Here is a 14,790-nt window from a genome sequence, read left to right on the forward strand (position 1 = left end):
AGTGGCCTTGGTGCATTGTAATATCACATAACATCACCCCAATCCTGGCTGCTCTCCATTGACTCTCTGTTTGATTTAGGATTGATTTTAAGATTTTACTGATCACTTTTAAAGCATGTCTGAGTCTGGCCCCAAGCTAAATTAGAGCTGCGGTCGGGGCCGGGCAATTTTAGGCAATTCTGAGCAATGAGTGGAGAAGAGGAAAATGGCATTCTAATGTGCATCAGCTGAGGCTTGAACTCATAACTGCTGGTAGGAAGGCCAATGCTCTATCTCACTGAGCTAATTGGCAAGTATTACTTCATGCGAGTCTTCACAAACTGACTAAGACAGTCACATGATATCAGCCCCCTATGAATGGAAAGGTAGATTTCAAACCACTGTAAAAAATTAATTAAATAAATAAATAAATCAGTCATCAAGACAAAAATCTGAAAATACACATATTGCATCTAGACAGCATGGAGATGATGGTAATTTGTTTTTAACAATTATTGATTTGCTCCATAAGTGAAAAACTGATGTTTAAGTGTAAAGTGTACAAAGGTTTCTTCGGTATTGGAGCTACATTTTGATGAAAGTTGCAAAGCTGTAGCACATATGGTTAATTTTTTATAAATTTTCAAAGTTTTGAAATTTAGAGGCTTGCTGTAGTGCCACCATCAGGACTATTGGCTTGTGATTGCAGCTGAGGAAATCTGGCATGGGACTGGACCTTTGTGCAAAGTTTGGTGAATTTTTGCACATGGGAATGCTGCACAAGCTGAAGCTTGAACTCACAATCTTCGATGCCGAAGACCGGCCTCTATCTCACTGAGCTAAAACTTCACATGTAGCTTCACAAACTGACTGAGCCAATCACCGAAAATCTGAAAATACAGATATTGCATCTAGACAACGATTTGCTCCATAAGTTAAAAACTGATGTTCAAAAATGCCATTCTTGCATTGACTCCAATTGTTCACATGAGAGCAAAATTCAAAATCTGTATCTCAAAAGAGTTTTTGAGATACAGCTCTGAAATTTGCCACACATAATCTACCATAATAAGTTTTAGAGTTTTTTTAAAAAAAAAACAGTGATGGATTTTGCCATCAGGGCCCTTCGGCTTTGGAATGACCTGCGTGAGGAGATAAAGCTTGCAGAATGAGTAACTTCTTTTAAATCACTTAAATCTTCAAGCCTTATTTTTGCAGAATTGTCTTTATGTGATGTCTTCTTTTTATTTTTTATTTTATTTTATTATTTATTTATTTATTATTGTTTTATTAATTTTGTTGTAATTATTTATTTACATTTAAGTTTTTTTTTTTATTTTTACTGCCTTTTTATCTCCTTTACCGTTTTTATATTTCAACTGTCTCCTGTTTTCTCTCTATTGTTTGTGTCTTTTGTTTTCCTGTTTTAACTTTATCTTGACTTTATTTTGCTTTCCCGGTGTCTGTCAAAGCACTTTGTAAACTCTATTCTTAAAGGCACCATAAAGTTTGTTACTTTTATTATATCTGGTATTAGTTTTGAAAGGCTGCAAAAATCCACACTGTGTGTGATTAAGATGCATATGTTAATATTTGAATGAAATATATGGTGTGACAGTAGTTTCCAATCAAAACTTTATTAAATGGTGGGTGAGCAAGATTCAAATATATTCGATATTGTTTCTTACACAAAGATCTTTTTTGTGATTTGCATGGGTTCTAAATTATGTGCCTTTGAATAATAACTATCAACTATGTGATGAAATGTATTTGGTTTGATAAACAATGAACACACTCTTGGCAGTGGACTCCACCAAAAACTCCACCAAGTGATTTCACTGAGTACCCCACCTTCAAGCAGAGGTGGGACCAATTGCAACATTGCATTCACTTTCACAAAAGATGCTTGTCAACCCTCAATAAGGTAGAAAGCGAGGTGGTTGTAAAATTCATCTTGAAAAATTAAAAATTTGGGCCATGGGTTAGGTTAGTTGATAAATACAACTAACATCAACATCAGCATGAAATGTTTTATGTTTAAGACAGCAGTCAGAAATAATATTTCGTTTACACATTGTCAAGTTACTTGAACCATCCACCACTTCACCAGCCTCCTTATGCAGACCTTGTTGCTCCCTTAATACTACACTGAAGTGTCATTTTTTTACAAGACTGCTTGAGGTCGCTGAACTTGAAAACATCACTGAACACAATAACATCAAAAGCCGCTGTACAAATGTCCTTTAGGGTTGTTTTTCACCATAGCAGTCGCCTAAAACAAATTTGAGCTCACCTAAACAATAACAAACAAAAACTCACTTTACTTTTACTTTTCACTGAAACTTGCAAAAATGTCTTTTCATTGGCATAATCAATTAAATATTTTTAGATGCTAGTCAATAATCTAATATATTTAGGTGCATGTGTGTATGTATAGGCAGGTCAGGAATGCATGGGATGTTATTGACACATTCCAACATTAGCAGAGGCTACCAAGGACCAGATGAGCACTATTTGTAATGGTCTTATAATACCTTCACAGACCACCAGGGGGCTGTCGTCCACTGGTGTAAAACCCCTACATGTATGCATGCATGCATGTGTGTGTGTGTGTGTGTGTGTGTGTGTGTGTGTGTGCGTGCGTGTGGTTATGCCACCAGTCAGCTCCACATAACCTTAGCAACAGTACAAATCTTCTGCTATCTCCTGCCATCATTTTACAACCATGCATTTCACATCAGCTAATAATTCTGCTTTCATTATAAATACTGGGCCGTGACAAAAATGACAATGACAGCAATAGTCCAGTAATTGGTGCATTTTTGGAAACAAATGTAATAGTCATTTTATAGCATGTAGCCCTATGTTTTGTAAGAATTCACACAGGGCGAGTTTGGTTGATAAATACTATATCTTGCATATTTAAAAAATCTGAATCTGGATAGTTTATTTAGAGTGACTTCTCCGCACAGATTCATTTGCTGTACCAGATTACTAATCTGCAAGAATAAAGTTTGGGTGTAGTTTTGCAACAAGATTTAAACTTTCTTATTGATGTCACTATGGTCAGTGTGAGCTTGACCATAGTGACATCGAGTTTTATAGAACCTGTCCTCTGCCAAGCACTTTCACCCACTCATCTGTCTGTGTTTCATCCCAGGTAGTGGAACTAGTTAGACCCCATACAATTTCTTGAAGCAGTGTTCTTGCATAGTTTCTGGTACATTGTATAGCATATGGGCAAAACTGATTTCTCTCTGGCCGTCACCCAGTCCTGTGCCCTTCGCTGTACTTCTTTGAAAACATATGCAGTGAGCTCATGCTTATTTCATGTCAAGCTTTGTGCCAGTTGCCAGTTTGCTGAATGGACTGGGTCCTCGGTGAGCTCTCCTGGGTCATTATGATGTCCTTGAGAACTGAGATAACATTACGTGACTGAAATGATATAGTATGGAACATTCTTCACAACGCCAAACAAGTTCACACAGTGATGATTAGGAGATGATTATCACCCACCAATAAAACACAAATACATTTTGCAGTGTGAACATTACAAAAAGACATTCCCACAGTGGTGTACAGTTGACCTTTTAGTGATGTGTTTCAAGTCAACCCTGCTTGACAACTAAGCTTGACTTTTGTCATCTGATGATACCGTGACTCTGCCGAGGTTTTTCTATTTCCTGTTTGTCTTTGCGTGTGAAGACTGAGGCCCTGTTTACACGACAACAGTTCTGATAAAAACGCAAAAACAACTGAAAACGCTGTAGTGTGCATGCCAGGCCAGTGGGTGGCGGTGTAACTTTGCAATGTAACACCACAGAGTAGCACTGCGCGCCTGCGTACAAAGCACAAACACAGCTCGACAGTCCACCATTGTTGTTGTTTTCCTGTTCGCGCATGGCTGAAAACATCATAGTCACGCGCAAAGAGGGGGCGTGTCGTCATCGTTTTCTCAAGAATTTTGTATTGTCAGTTTACACGGGAGAGTGGCATCAAAAAATTCCACTCTGGAGCCTGTTTTCCAAAGTTTGCGTTTTCAAGCACCTAAAACACAGTTGTTGTGTAAGTGAAAGGCCAAACCGCAACAAAAGTTTAGCGTTCTTTGTAAAAATTGTTGTCGTGTAAACGGGGCCTGAAAGGCATTATCCTCAGCAGCAAGAAGTATTTTTTTCACTCAGCCTTTAATTTCGTGCTAAAGAGGAGACAAATCATTTAGAACTACAAGGTTACGTTCTGCAGGTTTAAAGACAAGACAATAACACAGCATCCATTTTGAGATGAAATAGCAGGCTAAATGCAAGTGTTACTAATACACAATAATTAAAATTCTGTTCCATAAATGTCACAGATCCTCAGAGCGAGCAATGTTTGCTCTCTATGCCAGCACAGTACAAAGGCATGCTGATTCTTGTAATAAATCACGTATGAAAAATAACAGTGGTAGTGGAAAAGAAATAAATCATTTATTAAAAAGGAAAGCAGCAGTGGTGAGAAATTACCAGACTGTAAAAGTGAAGTGGCAGCTCTTTCAACCCCTGTCCTCTACCAGCAAATTTTTGAAATACGTTCACACTAAAAAGCACAAGGGATGGTAACCTGTGACCTTTAAAAAGTTCTACTACAATACAAGAATGTTGCCTCAAAAACTGCAATATTTACAAAATGCAAATTCCAAAAATGTAATTGTCAAGTTATTATACTGTGTACTATATTTTGTTACTGTCAAGCAGGAATATGAGGGTAATCATTTAACAAGGAATGTCCCATTGTAACTGGGAATGCAGGATCCAGCAGTTCACAGAGGGGAAAGTCATTATGTTACTGACTAGTGGTTGTGTTTAAAACTGAACTTGGCCTTTGTTCTCCATTGTGATTTTGATGTGAGATTATACCGAATTAAAAGGGTTAAATTACCATTGCGTTACTCTTGGTCACCTGGGCATTTTGAGATAAATACAGCTACAAATATGTTTAAGAGGGAGCAACACGGAAATGTGATCTTACGTTTGAGTAACACTAGTGCAAACAACAATGCTGGAAACAGGATCCAACAACATGGCACTCTGCACACTGAAACGAAAAGGAACTAACACAAAAAATAATTACAAACAAGTAAATAGGCAGTGTCTTTAGTTTAAATCTCTTGCTTATCAGTGGAACTGGCTACAGTGTATAGACTACACTAGAAGTAGAACAAAACACAGTGAGAGCTCCTTTAGTTATCGCACAGTTTATACCTGGTTTAGAGTGCGGATTGGACCTCATAGTTTTGCCCGAGTCCACCTGTGCCCGAGGGCATAGTATTGACTCAAACTTGACAGGCATTCTATTTTTTGGGTCTGAACCAGACACGCAAGATTTTGCTTGTCCTCTATCACTAGGTTACATCTATCACCCGGTTGCCTACTGCTGCCTCTACTGAGGTATGTGCTGTAATGGCCTTATCTCCTCAAGGTGATAGATTTCTTGCCCCTTAATGTACTTTAAATATTTTGTATGTCTTATAGCCTATATCAGTGGTTCACAAATTGGGGTACACATACTGGAGTACAACAGGGGTGTGTGTGAGATTTTTCATTGTCCCCATGGTGAAATGTTAATTTAAAAAATATCAGTCATGCATAATTCCCAAAATAATACGCTTATGCTATAATAAGTTCAGTAAAAAATGTAAGTTAGACATACAACGTTTTATATTCAGGTTTCCCTCCGGGTTTCCCAAAGGTGTCAAAAATCCAGAGAATTGAGTTTTGGTTGACACGTAGCAGCGATCCAGCTGAAAGCAAGGAGGAAGAAGAGAGAAAGAAGCAGAAACAGAAACAACAAAATCTCCTCAGTGTCAGATTGTTGTTTGAGACTCTGATGGAGCTGGGTTGAACTTCAGCATATAGGATTTTTTTGTCTACCAATATTTTTCCTTGCACTGGTCAGGGGGAACTTGGCTAAAAAAAAAAAAAAAAAAAAAAAATTCTAAGGAGGTACATTATTGAATAAAAACTGAGAACCACTGGCATATATTGTGTCTTTCTTTCCTTTCCTTTTTATTTTTATTTATTTATTTATTTTTAATTGTATCTTCTTGCGTATAGTCTAGACATTAACTTGCCACACACCTAGGTGTAGAGTGCCGGTGAAGCAGCAAGGTGTGGGCACTGAGGCGGTGGGCGGTGCTTGGTACAGGTGCAGGTGGGTACAGTGAATGCTAAGTGATGAACAGAGTACACAGTCGAGCTCCTCGTTTTCTTAAGAACCACCGTGTTTATACTACACCTAATGTAAATATTTGGACGACACCCGATAAAGAAGGCGAGAAGGCGAGCGCTCCCCCACTGGGACATCAGCAGCTGGGAGACGCCCAGCTTCCCGAACCCTCATCATGCTGAGTGCCGTGCGGCTGCACACAAGTCTGCGTGTGTTCACAAGCTGTACCACGCCTGCTCACAGAGGTAAAACCGTTCAATTCCCCTTTATTATAGCTTTTTTTTTTCTAGATTGCTTGAACTCATTTTGCAAATGCTTTGCTCACTGTGCCAAATCTCTAAACACAAGCAAATAAGCAGTGTTGGGCAGGCTACTTGGAAAATGTAGTGAGCTAAGCTCGCAGTTACTCTACATTAAATGAAGCTTCACTACACTGAAGCTCCACACCAGAGAAATTTAGTAAGCTAAGCTACAATACAGTGACAAAATGAAGCTTAACTACATCAAAACTACTTTTTTTTTTTTTTTTTTTTTTTACATTGAGGCAACTTCATTCCAAGTCATTGCTATCTTTATGATCACTAAAACTGTCAGTCAAACGGATAGTTTGATCAGTTCAATAGATGATGAAACTGTGCTCTCTCTGCTTTTACTGCTACAAACCATGGCAACAAAAACAAGCAACATGCTTCACATAATAACATAAAGCAGGTGGTGTGTATATGCTAATGTGCGGCAAGTGTGTATATATTTTAGTGTGTGTGAGCGCGCGCTTGTGTGTATGTGTGCACACCTGCGTTTGCATGTAGTTTCTGCCCTTGTGTTCCAAAGTTTTTTCCTTATTAGTGGATACAGACGCCAGGCATCCTGATCTTTTTTTACAGCAGGTGCTTGTTCACGCGACACACGAGCTCATGTCCCGCTGCAGCAGACAGGTAGGACAGGTAGCTACGCGACGTCAAACAGAGGAGCGGCTGTCGGCGACACCTACAGGTCCGTGAGCGGCGGTGCGTCGCCCACTACTCCCCGGTTAGATGTCAAACCGCAGCAAAATAGTTTCACTACTTAAAAGCTATTTGATTTAGACAACAGCGACATTACGACCACGCTACTGACAAATGTAGTTTAACTAGTAACGTCGCTACTTGTAACGCCGCTACTGCCCAACACTGCAAATAAGACACAACACCTGGAAATAAACCATTCACATTTATGGCAAACTGAAACACTACTGTCATCAAAACCTAAAAATCCTTTGTCAAAATGTAACTCTGATGACAAAAGGATACACATTTCCATCATATGAACACACTTTCAGATCCGCAGCAACACAATAACATACTGAACACAAAACACACTGCATTTTTTTTTTTTTTTACTGCTTTTCATTTATTTCTTCAAAAAGAATTCTGCAACGCTCAAAATAGAAATTAAGCATCTTTTTCACAGTAATGACTGTTTCTAAAATAACCAAAAAATAAAGGTAAATAAGAAAGGTGTCAACTCAAAACTGTAGTATACAGTATACTGTACTTTACAGTACAGTAAAGCAAACATAAAACAATAGCAAAAAACAATATGAAACATAGTATATAAAGCAAAAATAAAACAATACAACAAAATCAAACTATGCACAGTAAGTAGCTGAACGTTCTGTTATGCTGGGGGCTGGGGGAGCTGCGGATCTTGTCGTCTGTTAGGGTCCGGCCACAAACTCTGGTCCACATCGCATACAATGTCTTCCTGTGGCTCTTTCTCTCACCGCCTCCATGCTTGCAAAGTACTCAACATGGCTGACCTGGGGCCTGTTTGTAGTGCTTCGGCTCTGACTGATTGGTGTTCAGTTTTCTAAGTAAGTGCTTTCATGTGTGTGTCTCAGGTTTTCTAATTACCTGATGTGTTTTATATTTTTAAACACAAGTGTTTCCCCAATGGTAACCACCTGATTTCATTTTTGAGCGAGGTGTCTCCTGTATGAAATTTTGTCTAGTGTTCAGGAGGAAGTGTGTTGCAGAAATGCAAACACAGTTCAAAGCAGCAAATGCGTCTAAGGAATGACGACGCTGTGTTTAAGGTTTAGTTACAATGAGTTAAAGTTTTGTCACATTGGTTTAAACATATGTTCTTAGTGTGTAAGCAATTGAAAAAACTGTAATCTCCCAGTGGTAATATTATGCCAGAATATCATACAACAATTGGCTAGATTAGAAAGCACTAAGGCTCCTGCCACCTCTGTGAAAGACTTTAAATCCTAACATTTAGGCTGATTCTTATTTCATTTGAATGATGAAAGGATTATTTAGGTAATTGCTTATTTATTTATTTATTTTTTTGCAATTAATGTTAATTTCTCACGAGTACAGCCAAAGCCTATAAGTCAGTGTACACAAGGACACTGACATTTAATTCCTGCTTCCTATGTTTTGTGCTGATTCAGTGTTCCACACTTCCCTCTCAAGCAGTTTCTCCCACACCTCATATGGCAGAGGGTGATGACAAAACAGCTCTGTTTCCACTTTCTCAGGTCCACCTGTCCAGTCTAATGCAGTTCAGGTCAGCAGCTCTGCCATCAATTCTACCTTTTAACAAAGTTTAAAATGTTCAGTTTGTGTTGACATTGTGGAGAATGTGTCAGTTTAATTCTGTGTTTATTATTGAGGTTGTAGTTTGCAGAGGTCTTGTACTGGACTACATTATATTGAGAGGTGTTTCTCATTTTTTGTCCTCCCTGTTTATATACATGACAGGGGACAGAATAGTAGAAACAGCTCTCAGTAAAACTATAACTATGAGCTCAGTGCCAAACATAGAAGTGAATGAACACCTCTATTACTGTGACAAAAAGAAAAGCTTGTACAGGTGGATCTAATAAAGTGGCCACTGAGTGTATTTTAGTAATGGCACCATAAAATTGTGCACACTCGTAGAACCAAATAATCTAAGCAAAAAAAACAAACAAAAAAAACAAACAAAAAACAAACAAAAAAAAACATTAAGATAACATAAGATAAGATACACTTCATTGTTCCCATGGGGAAATTTGATTTGGGCAATTGTGCTACACACAGCTGCAATCACTTAAGCTGCAGAACACAGCCAACAAAATTTTGTTGGCAGAACACAGCCAACAAAATTATTGTGTCCCAGGACAATTATTGTACACCAGGACACAACAATAACTGACATACAACAGCACAGAATGGGAAAGTAGTGCACATGCCTTGTGAGATAAGAATGTCAGTACATAAAAATAACACCTGGTGAGATAACACCTAGTTAGACATAGAGCAAACACTGTAAAGACATTCAGATTTCAGACATTTCATTCCTTAGTCAATCCATCTAACATCATCCATGTTTCAATGCAATAACAGTAGCTTCAGCTCTGACAGCATGGTGGAAATTCCACAAAATCACAAACTCCACCCTGGCACCATCCAGTTTCACCCCAGTTTGGAATAACGCTGACTTTCTAAGCAACAACAACAACAACAACAACAAAAACTCAGCTTTCACACATTAGCTGACAAGGGCATGACCCATCTTAAACACATTTTCCATACTAACACTCGGGTCTCATTTTCCCACCTGGTCCAGGAGTAGAGCAGCGGGAGCAATCAATTCCTGGATTGTTTACAACTCAAATCATGTATTCAGTCTAAGATTAACATTAGAACCTCCAACCTAGACCTTTCCCTGCAACCGCAGATTTGATTACTATCCCCTCTTTGAAAAAACTCCTTTCCAAAATATGTAAAACATTACCACAGTCTAACAGAACCATATCCCTACCGTTGATAAAATGGGAACAAGCCATCACTCTTGATGTTGACTTCTGGACCCAAATCTGTAAAAACATTTAATTCATGACTAAAAATACTAACCCACAACTCACACAGTATAACATGCTCCATAGAACTCACTACACCGGGCATAAAAAGTCTAGAATGGGATTCATTTCAGAAATCTGTTTGCACTGCACACAACTGTCCCGACACTTATACACTCCTGATCAAAATCTTAAGACCAGTTGAGAAATTGCAAGAATTTACATTTTGCACTGTTGAATCTTAAAAAGGTTCTAAGTAGAGCTTCAAAATGCAAAAAGAAGAAATGGGAGTGAGATAAAAATAAAATTTGAGTAAGCAATTTATTGCAAACAACCATTAAACTGAAATAGGCTGTTCATCAGCTGATCAAAAGTTTAAGACCACTGCCTTTAAAAGCCCAAATCTTGGCAAAAATGTGGATTCAGTGTCATTTTCTGTCAGGTATCTGTCAGGTGCCATGACCTCCTGATGGCAAAGGCAAACAAGCTTTCTTGTTAATCACCTCAAAAATTCGTTTCAGCATGCTTGATGCAAGTGTTTCCAGGAGGCTAGTGGGAATGTTGCTCCAAGTGGTGAAGATGGCTTCACGGAGGGCATCCACTGTCTGGAACTGGTGTCCATTTCTGTAAACTTCCCTTGCCATCCAACCCCAAATGTTCTCAGTTGGATTTAGATCAGGGGAACACGCAGGATGGTTCAAAAGAGTGATGTTATTTCTCTGGAAGAAGTCCTTTGTCAGGCGGGCATTGTGAACTGCAGCGTTGTCCTCTTGAAAAACCCAGTCATTACCACACAGACGATGGCCTTCAGTCATGAGGGATGCCCCCTGCAACATCTCCACATAGCCAGCTGCTGTTTGACGCCTCTGCACAACCTGAAGCTCCATTGTTCCATTGAAGGAAAAAGCCCCCCAGATCATGATGGCCCCCTCCACTGTGCCGAGTAGAAAACATCTCAGGTGGAATCTCCTTGTCATGCCAGTAACGCTGGAAGCCATCAGGACCGTCAAGGTTAAATTTTTTCTCATCAGAGAATAAAACTTTCTTCCACCTTTCAGTGTCCCATGTTTGGTGCTCTCGTGCAAACTCCAAAGGGGCAATTTTGTGCCGTTGAAGGAGACGAGGCCTTTGAAGACCTTTTTTGTTCTTAAAACCCTTCTCTCGCAGATGCCGTGTGATGGTTATGGGACTGCAGTTGGCACCAGTGACAAGATTAATTTGGGCCGAGGATCGTCTCGTGTCTTGACGGACAACCAATTGGATCCTCCGGCTCAGGGCCGGTGAAATTTTTTTGGGTCTACCAATTGACTTTTTTGTTCCATAACCCTCAGGATCTCTTAGGAAGTTAAAAATGACTGTCTTACTGCGTCCAACCTCAGCAGCAATGGTACGCTGCGAGGGCCTTGTTGTTGGGCCTTGCTTATGCAGCTCAACAATCCAACCGCGTTCAAAGAGAGAAAACTTTTTTGCCTTTGCCATCAGGAGGTCATGACACTGTGGATACCTGAAAGAAAATGACACTGAATCCACATTTTTGCCAAGATTTGGGCTTTTAAAGGCAGTGGTCTTAAACTTTTGATCAGCTGATGAACAGCCTATTTCAGTTTAATGGTTGTTTGCAATAAATTGCTTACTCAAATTTTTTTTTTGTCTCTCTCCCATTTTTTCTTTTTGCATTTTGAAGCTCCACTTAGAACCTTTTTAAGATCCAACAGTGCAAAATGTAAATTCTTGCAATTTCTCAACTGGTCTTAAGATTTTGATCAGGAGTGTATTCACCCCACCTGGCACTGCTCACCCGTCAAACACGTTTGGAAAGAAGTCACCAAATCACTGTCTTGCTCTCAGGGCTGCCACATGCCATTATCTCCCTTACTCTGTGTACTAGGAGACCCAACAACATTAAACCTGGACAAAACAAACAATAGACTTCTCCACGTGGCCCTAACTATCACCAGTAAAACGATCCTCATGAACTGGAAATCAAGGAACACCATACATTTGGCGCACTGGAAAAAACGTACTCACAGACACCATATCCATGGAAAACTTATCATCCTTCATCCTCTCTTAATCACACAACAGAACCTCAGTCCTTCTGGTCAGCTATATGTATATATATATATATATATATATATATATACACACACACACACACACACACACACACACGTATATATGTATATACATATATACGTATATATGTATATATGTATACACGTATATAAATATATGTATGTGTATGTATGTATATACATGGCAATATGTGTGTGTGGGGGAGGTGAATGGGAAAATAAAATAAAGTGAAGAATTAACTAGAATTTAAATTCTGAAAGAAGAAATTTACAATTAAGCTAAAGTTTTCTTTCAAATAATTTCAACAGACAATAATATCTAGACAATTTTATACTAAATACAGACAATTTTCTTTTTAATTTTAGGCCTATGGCTTCTGGGCTTCAGGGCTGCACTCCAGGATATGCCAATTAACTGCGTACAAATAATAATAATAATAATAATAATAATAATAATTTAAAAAATCTTGCAGTGCAGTCTAGTGGTTCTAGTGGTAATTTATTTGTAAGTTAAGGCACATCCCTGAGAACGAACCACTGTCATGGTACAATTTGACATGAATATGACACAACTCCCTTTTTTCTGTTTAGGCCTCATGGGGAAATGGAAGACACACTTGAGCCACATTTTTATTTGCATCCTTATAACAATGGCTGTCTTCCTGATCTGTTTTTCCTCTAACTGGAATTGGGCGTGGTGGAATACCCTGGACCACAATGCGGGGCCCAAGGAGCACAATAGGTCCAGTCCAGGCCAACAAGCTCCAAGAACACCATGGAAAGATTCTTGGCTATACTATGTGGCCTACCCTGGAGACTACAAGTTTGTCATGGATGACACAGATGTATGTAAAGTTGAGGCCCCTTTCCTTGTTCTGATGGTTCCAGTGGCACCAGCTGACGTGGCAGCTCGGGATGCCATCCGGAAAACATGGGGCAACGAGACCCTGGTTCAAGGTAAGCTTGTCCAGACTCTGTTCTTGTTGGGCGTCCCTGGAGGAGCTGATGCTCAGCAGCAGCAGCAGAATCTAAAACAGGAGAACCTACTGCACCATGACCTGATCCAGAGTAACTTTCAAGATAGCTACCGCAATCTGACCATCAAGACTATGGTGATGCTGGAGTGGCTGACTGCACATTGTCTCAGTGCCTCCTATGTAATGAAGATTGACTCAGACATGCTTCTCAATGTCCAGAATTTGGTTAATCTGCTGCTGGATCCCAACACACCCAAACAGAACTACATGACAGGCTTGGTGTGGTGGCACAGCCCCGTTCTAAGAAACCCTGAAGATAAATTCTACATGCCGAAAGAGGTGTTCGACAAGCCTGAGTACCCTCCATATCCTCTGGGCATGAGTTACGTGATGTCTCGAGACCTCCCTGGGAAGATCCTGGGGGTGTCTCCTCAGATTAAGCCCATATTTATTGAAGATGCCTACCTAGGAATGTGCCTGAAACACTTGGGCATCTCCCCTACTGACCCCCCTGAAAAGTCGATGTTCATTGTCAACCCTAAGCACTCCCTGAACCGCTGCAGCCTGTCCAAAGTGATTGCTGTGACCACAGAAAACATTCCACAGATGATGAGTTACTGGGAGATGATCAGGGAGCCTGGAGCAGCTTGCTGAACATGTCAAAGAAAAACTCCTTTCTGTCGCTGATGCTGTGGCCCAGAGTAACTTAGTGTGAGTGAGCAGGAGACTAATAAGTCACTGGGACACATGAATGAAGATGGACAAACTCTGTGTTATAACAATAGTTGGACACTTGTCAACAAACCATGAGGCACACTGCTTCTCCATAGACAGCCCCATTGTTAAACTAATAAGTTTGCAAAGTATTTCCTGAAAGGTGTTAATTAGATACATGGTTACAAACACTTTGCTAAATTAAGTCAACATGCTCTCTAAGTATTAGGAGTTTCTTTTATCAGTTTTAAACATCAGCAATTGATAAAAGACTGAAAAGTTAGAGGTGTTGGTTGGATCTACATAAGCATGTAGCAAACAAGCAATTTGCCACAATTGTCAGAGATCTGCATAAGTATTTACACTTTAGCAATTAGACTATTATGGGACTCTCCACTGAAATCCAGACCACTGAAATTCTTTTAGGGTTAGCAGCTCTTTATGGCATGGTAATCCACACCAGTTATTCAGTGGCAGAAGAAAGTGGGATGCATTCGTGTCTGTAAATGATGAAATAACTTAAATAACCAGACAATTAAATGACTAAATAAAATGTGCAAAGAAAAAGAAAATATCAGGTTTTTTAGATTGCTTTTATGGAGCTGTTGTCCAGAATTAACCTTTGTGCAGTGTACAAAAAGACTGGACAATATCTGACATTTAGTGAAAGGCCAATATCTGCCCAATACAACAACTAACCAGGATATTGGTCTAACCCTAATTGACACTCCTGTACTTGAAAATACAGAGGGGTTTTTTAAGATATTTCATAGGCCCAAGGTTGTGAAACTGTGCCAAGCCATAAATGTTCATGCAAACCCATAAGAAAACATCAAAATAAATAAGGCATCATGGTTTTATCTATAGTTAGCAGAGCTTATCAAAGGGGCAAACTTCTTATTGTGTTAATTAGCTTCTTTTAAACCCAGACAGTGAGTACGTTTACATGCACACCATATTCCGGTTCGGGCCAATATTCCGGTTAAGGTAACTGCGCCGCGGCAACTGGAAT

General features: G+C 39.5%; 1 protein-coding gene across 1 annotated transcript; it reads left to right on the forward strand.

The window, feature by feature from the left end:
* The first annotated feature begins 6,124 nt into the window (after window positions 1-6,124).
* LOC115366646 (beta-1,3-galactosyltransferase 5-like) lies at window positions 6,125-14,327 on the forward strand. The gene is made up of 3 exons (XM_030062197.1): window positions 6,125-6,168; window positions 6,286-6,428; window positions 12,679-14,327. The coding sequence occupies exons 2-3, from the start codon at window positions 6,359-6,361 to the stop codon at window positions 13,716-13,718; spliced, it is 1,110 nt and encodes a 369-aa protein (XP_029918057.1). The 5' UTR covers window positions 6,125-6,168; window positions 6,286-6,358; the 3' UTR covers window positions 13,719-14,327.
* The last annotated feature ends 463 nt before the right edge of the window (window positions 14,328-14,790 follow it).

Source organism: Myripristis murdjan, chromosome 1 (assembly GCF_902150065.1).
Source record: "Myripristis murdjan chromosome 1, fMyrMur1.1, whole genome shotgun sequence".
Lineage (NCBI taxonomy): Eukaryota > Metazoa > Chordata > Actinopteri > Holocentriformes > Holocentridae > Myripristis > Myripristis murdjan.

Bases quoted from the DNA above. Each gene is read 5' to 3' on its own strand.
- LOC115366646 (XM_030062197.1), top strand. From the start codon at position 6,359: ATGCTGAGTGCCGTGCGGCTGCACACAAGTCTGCGTGTGTTCACAAGC. The intron at 6,429-12,678 runs GTAAAACCGTTC...TTTTCTGTTTAG, and splicing joins TACCACGCCTGCTCACAGAG to GCCTCATGGGGAAATGGAAG.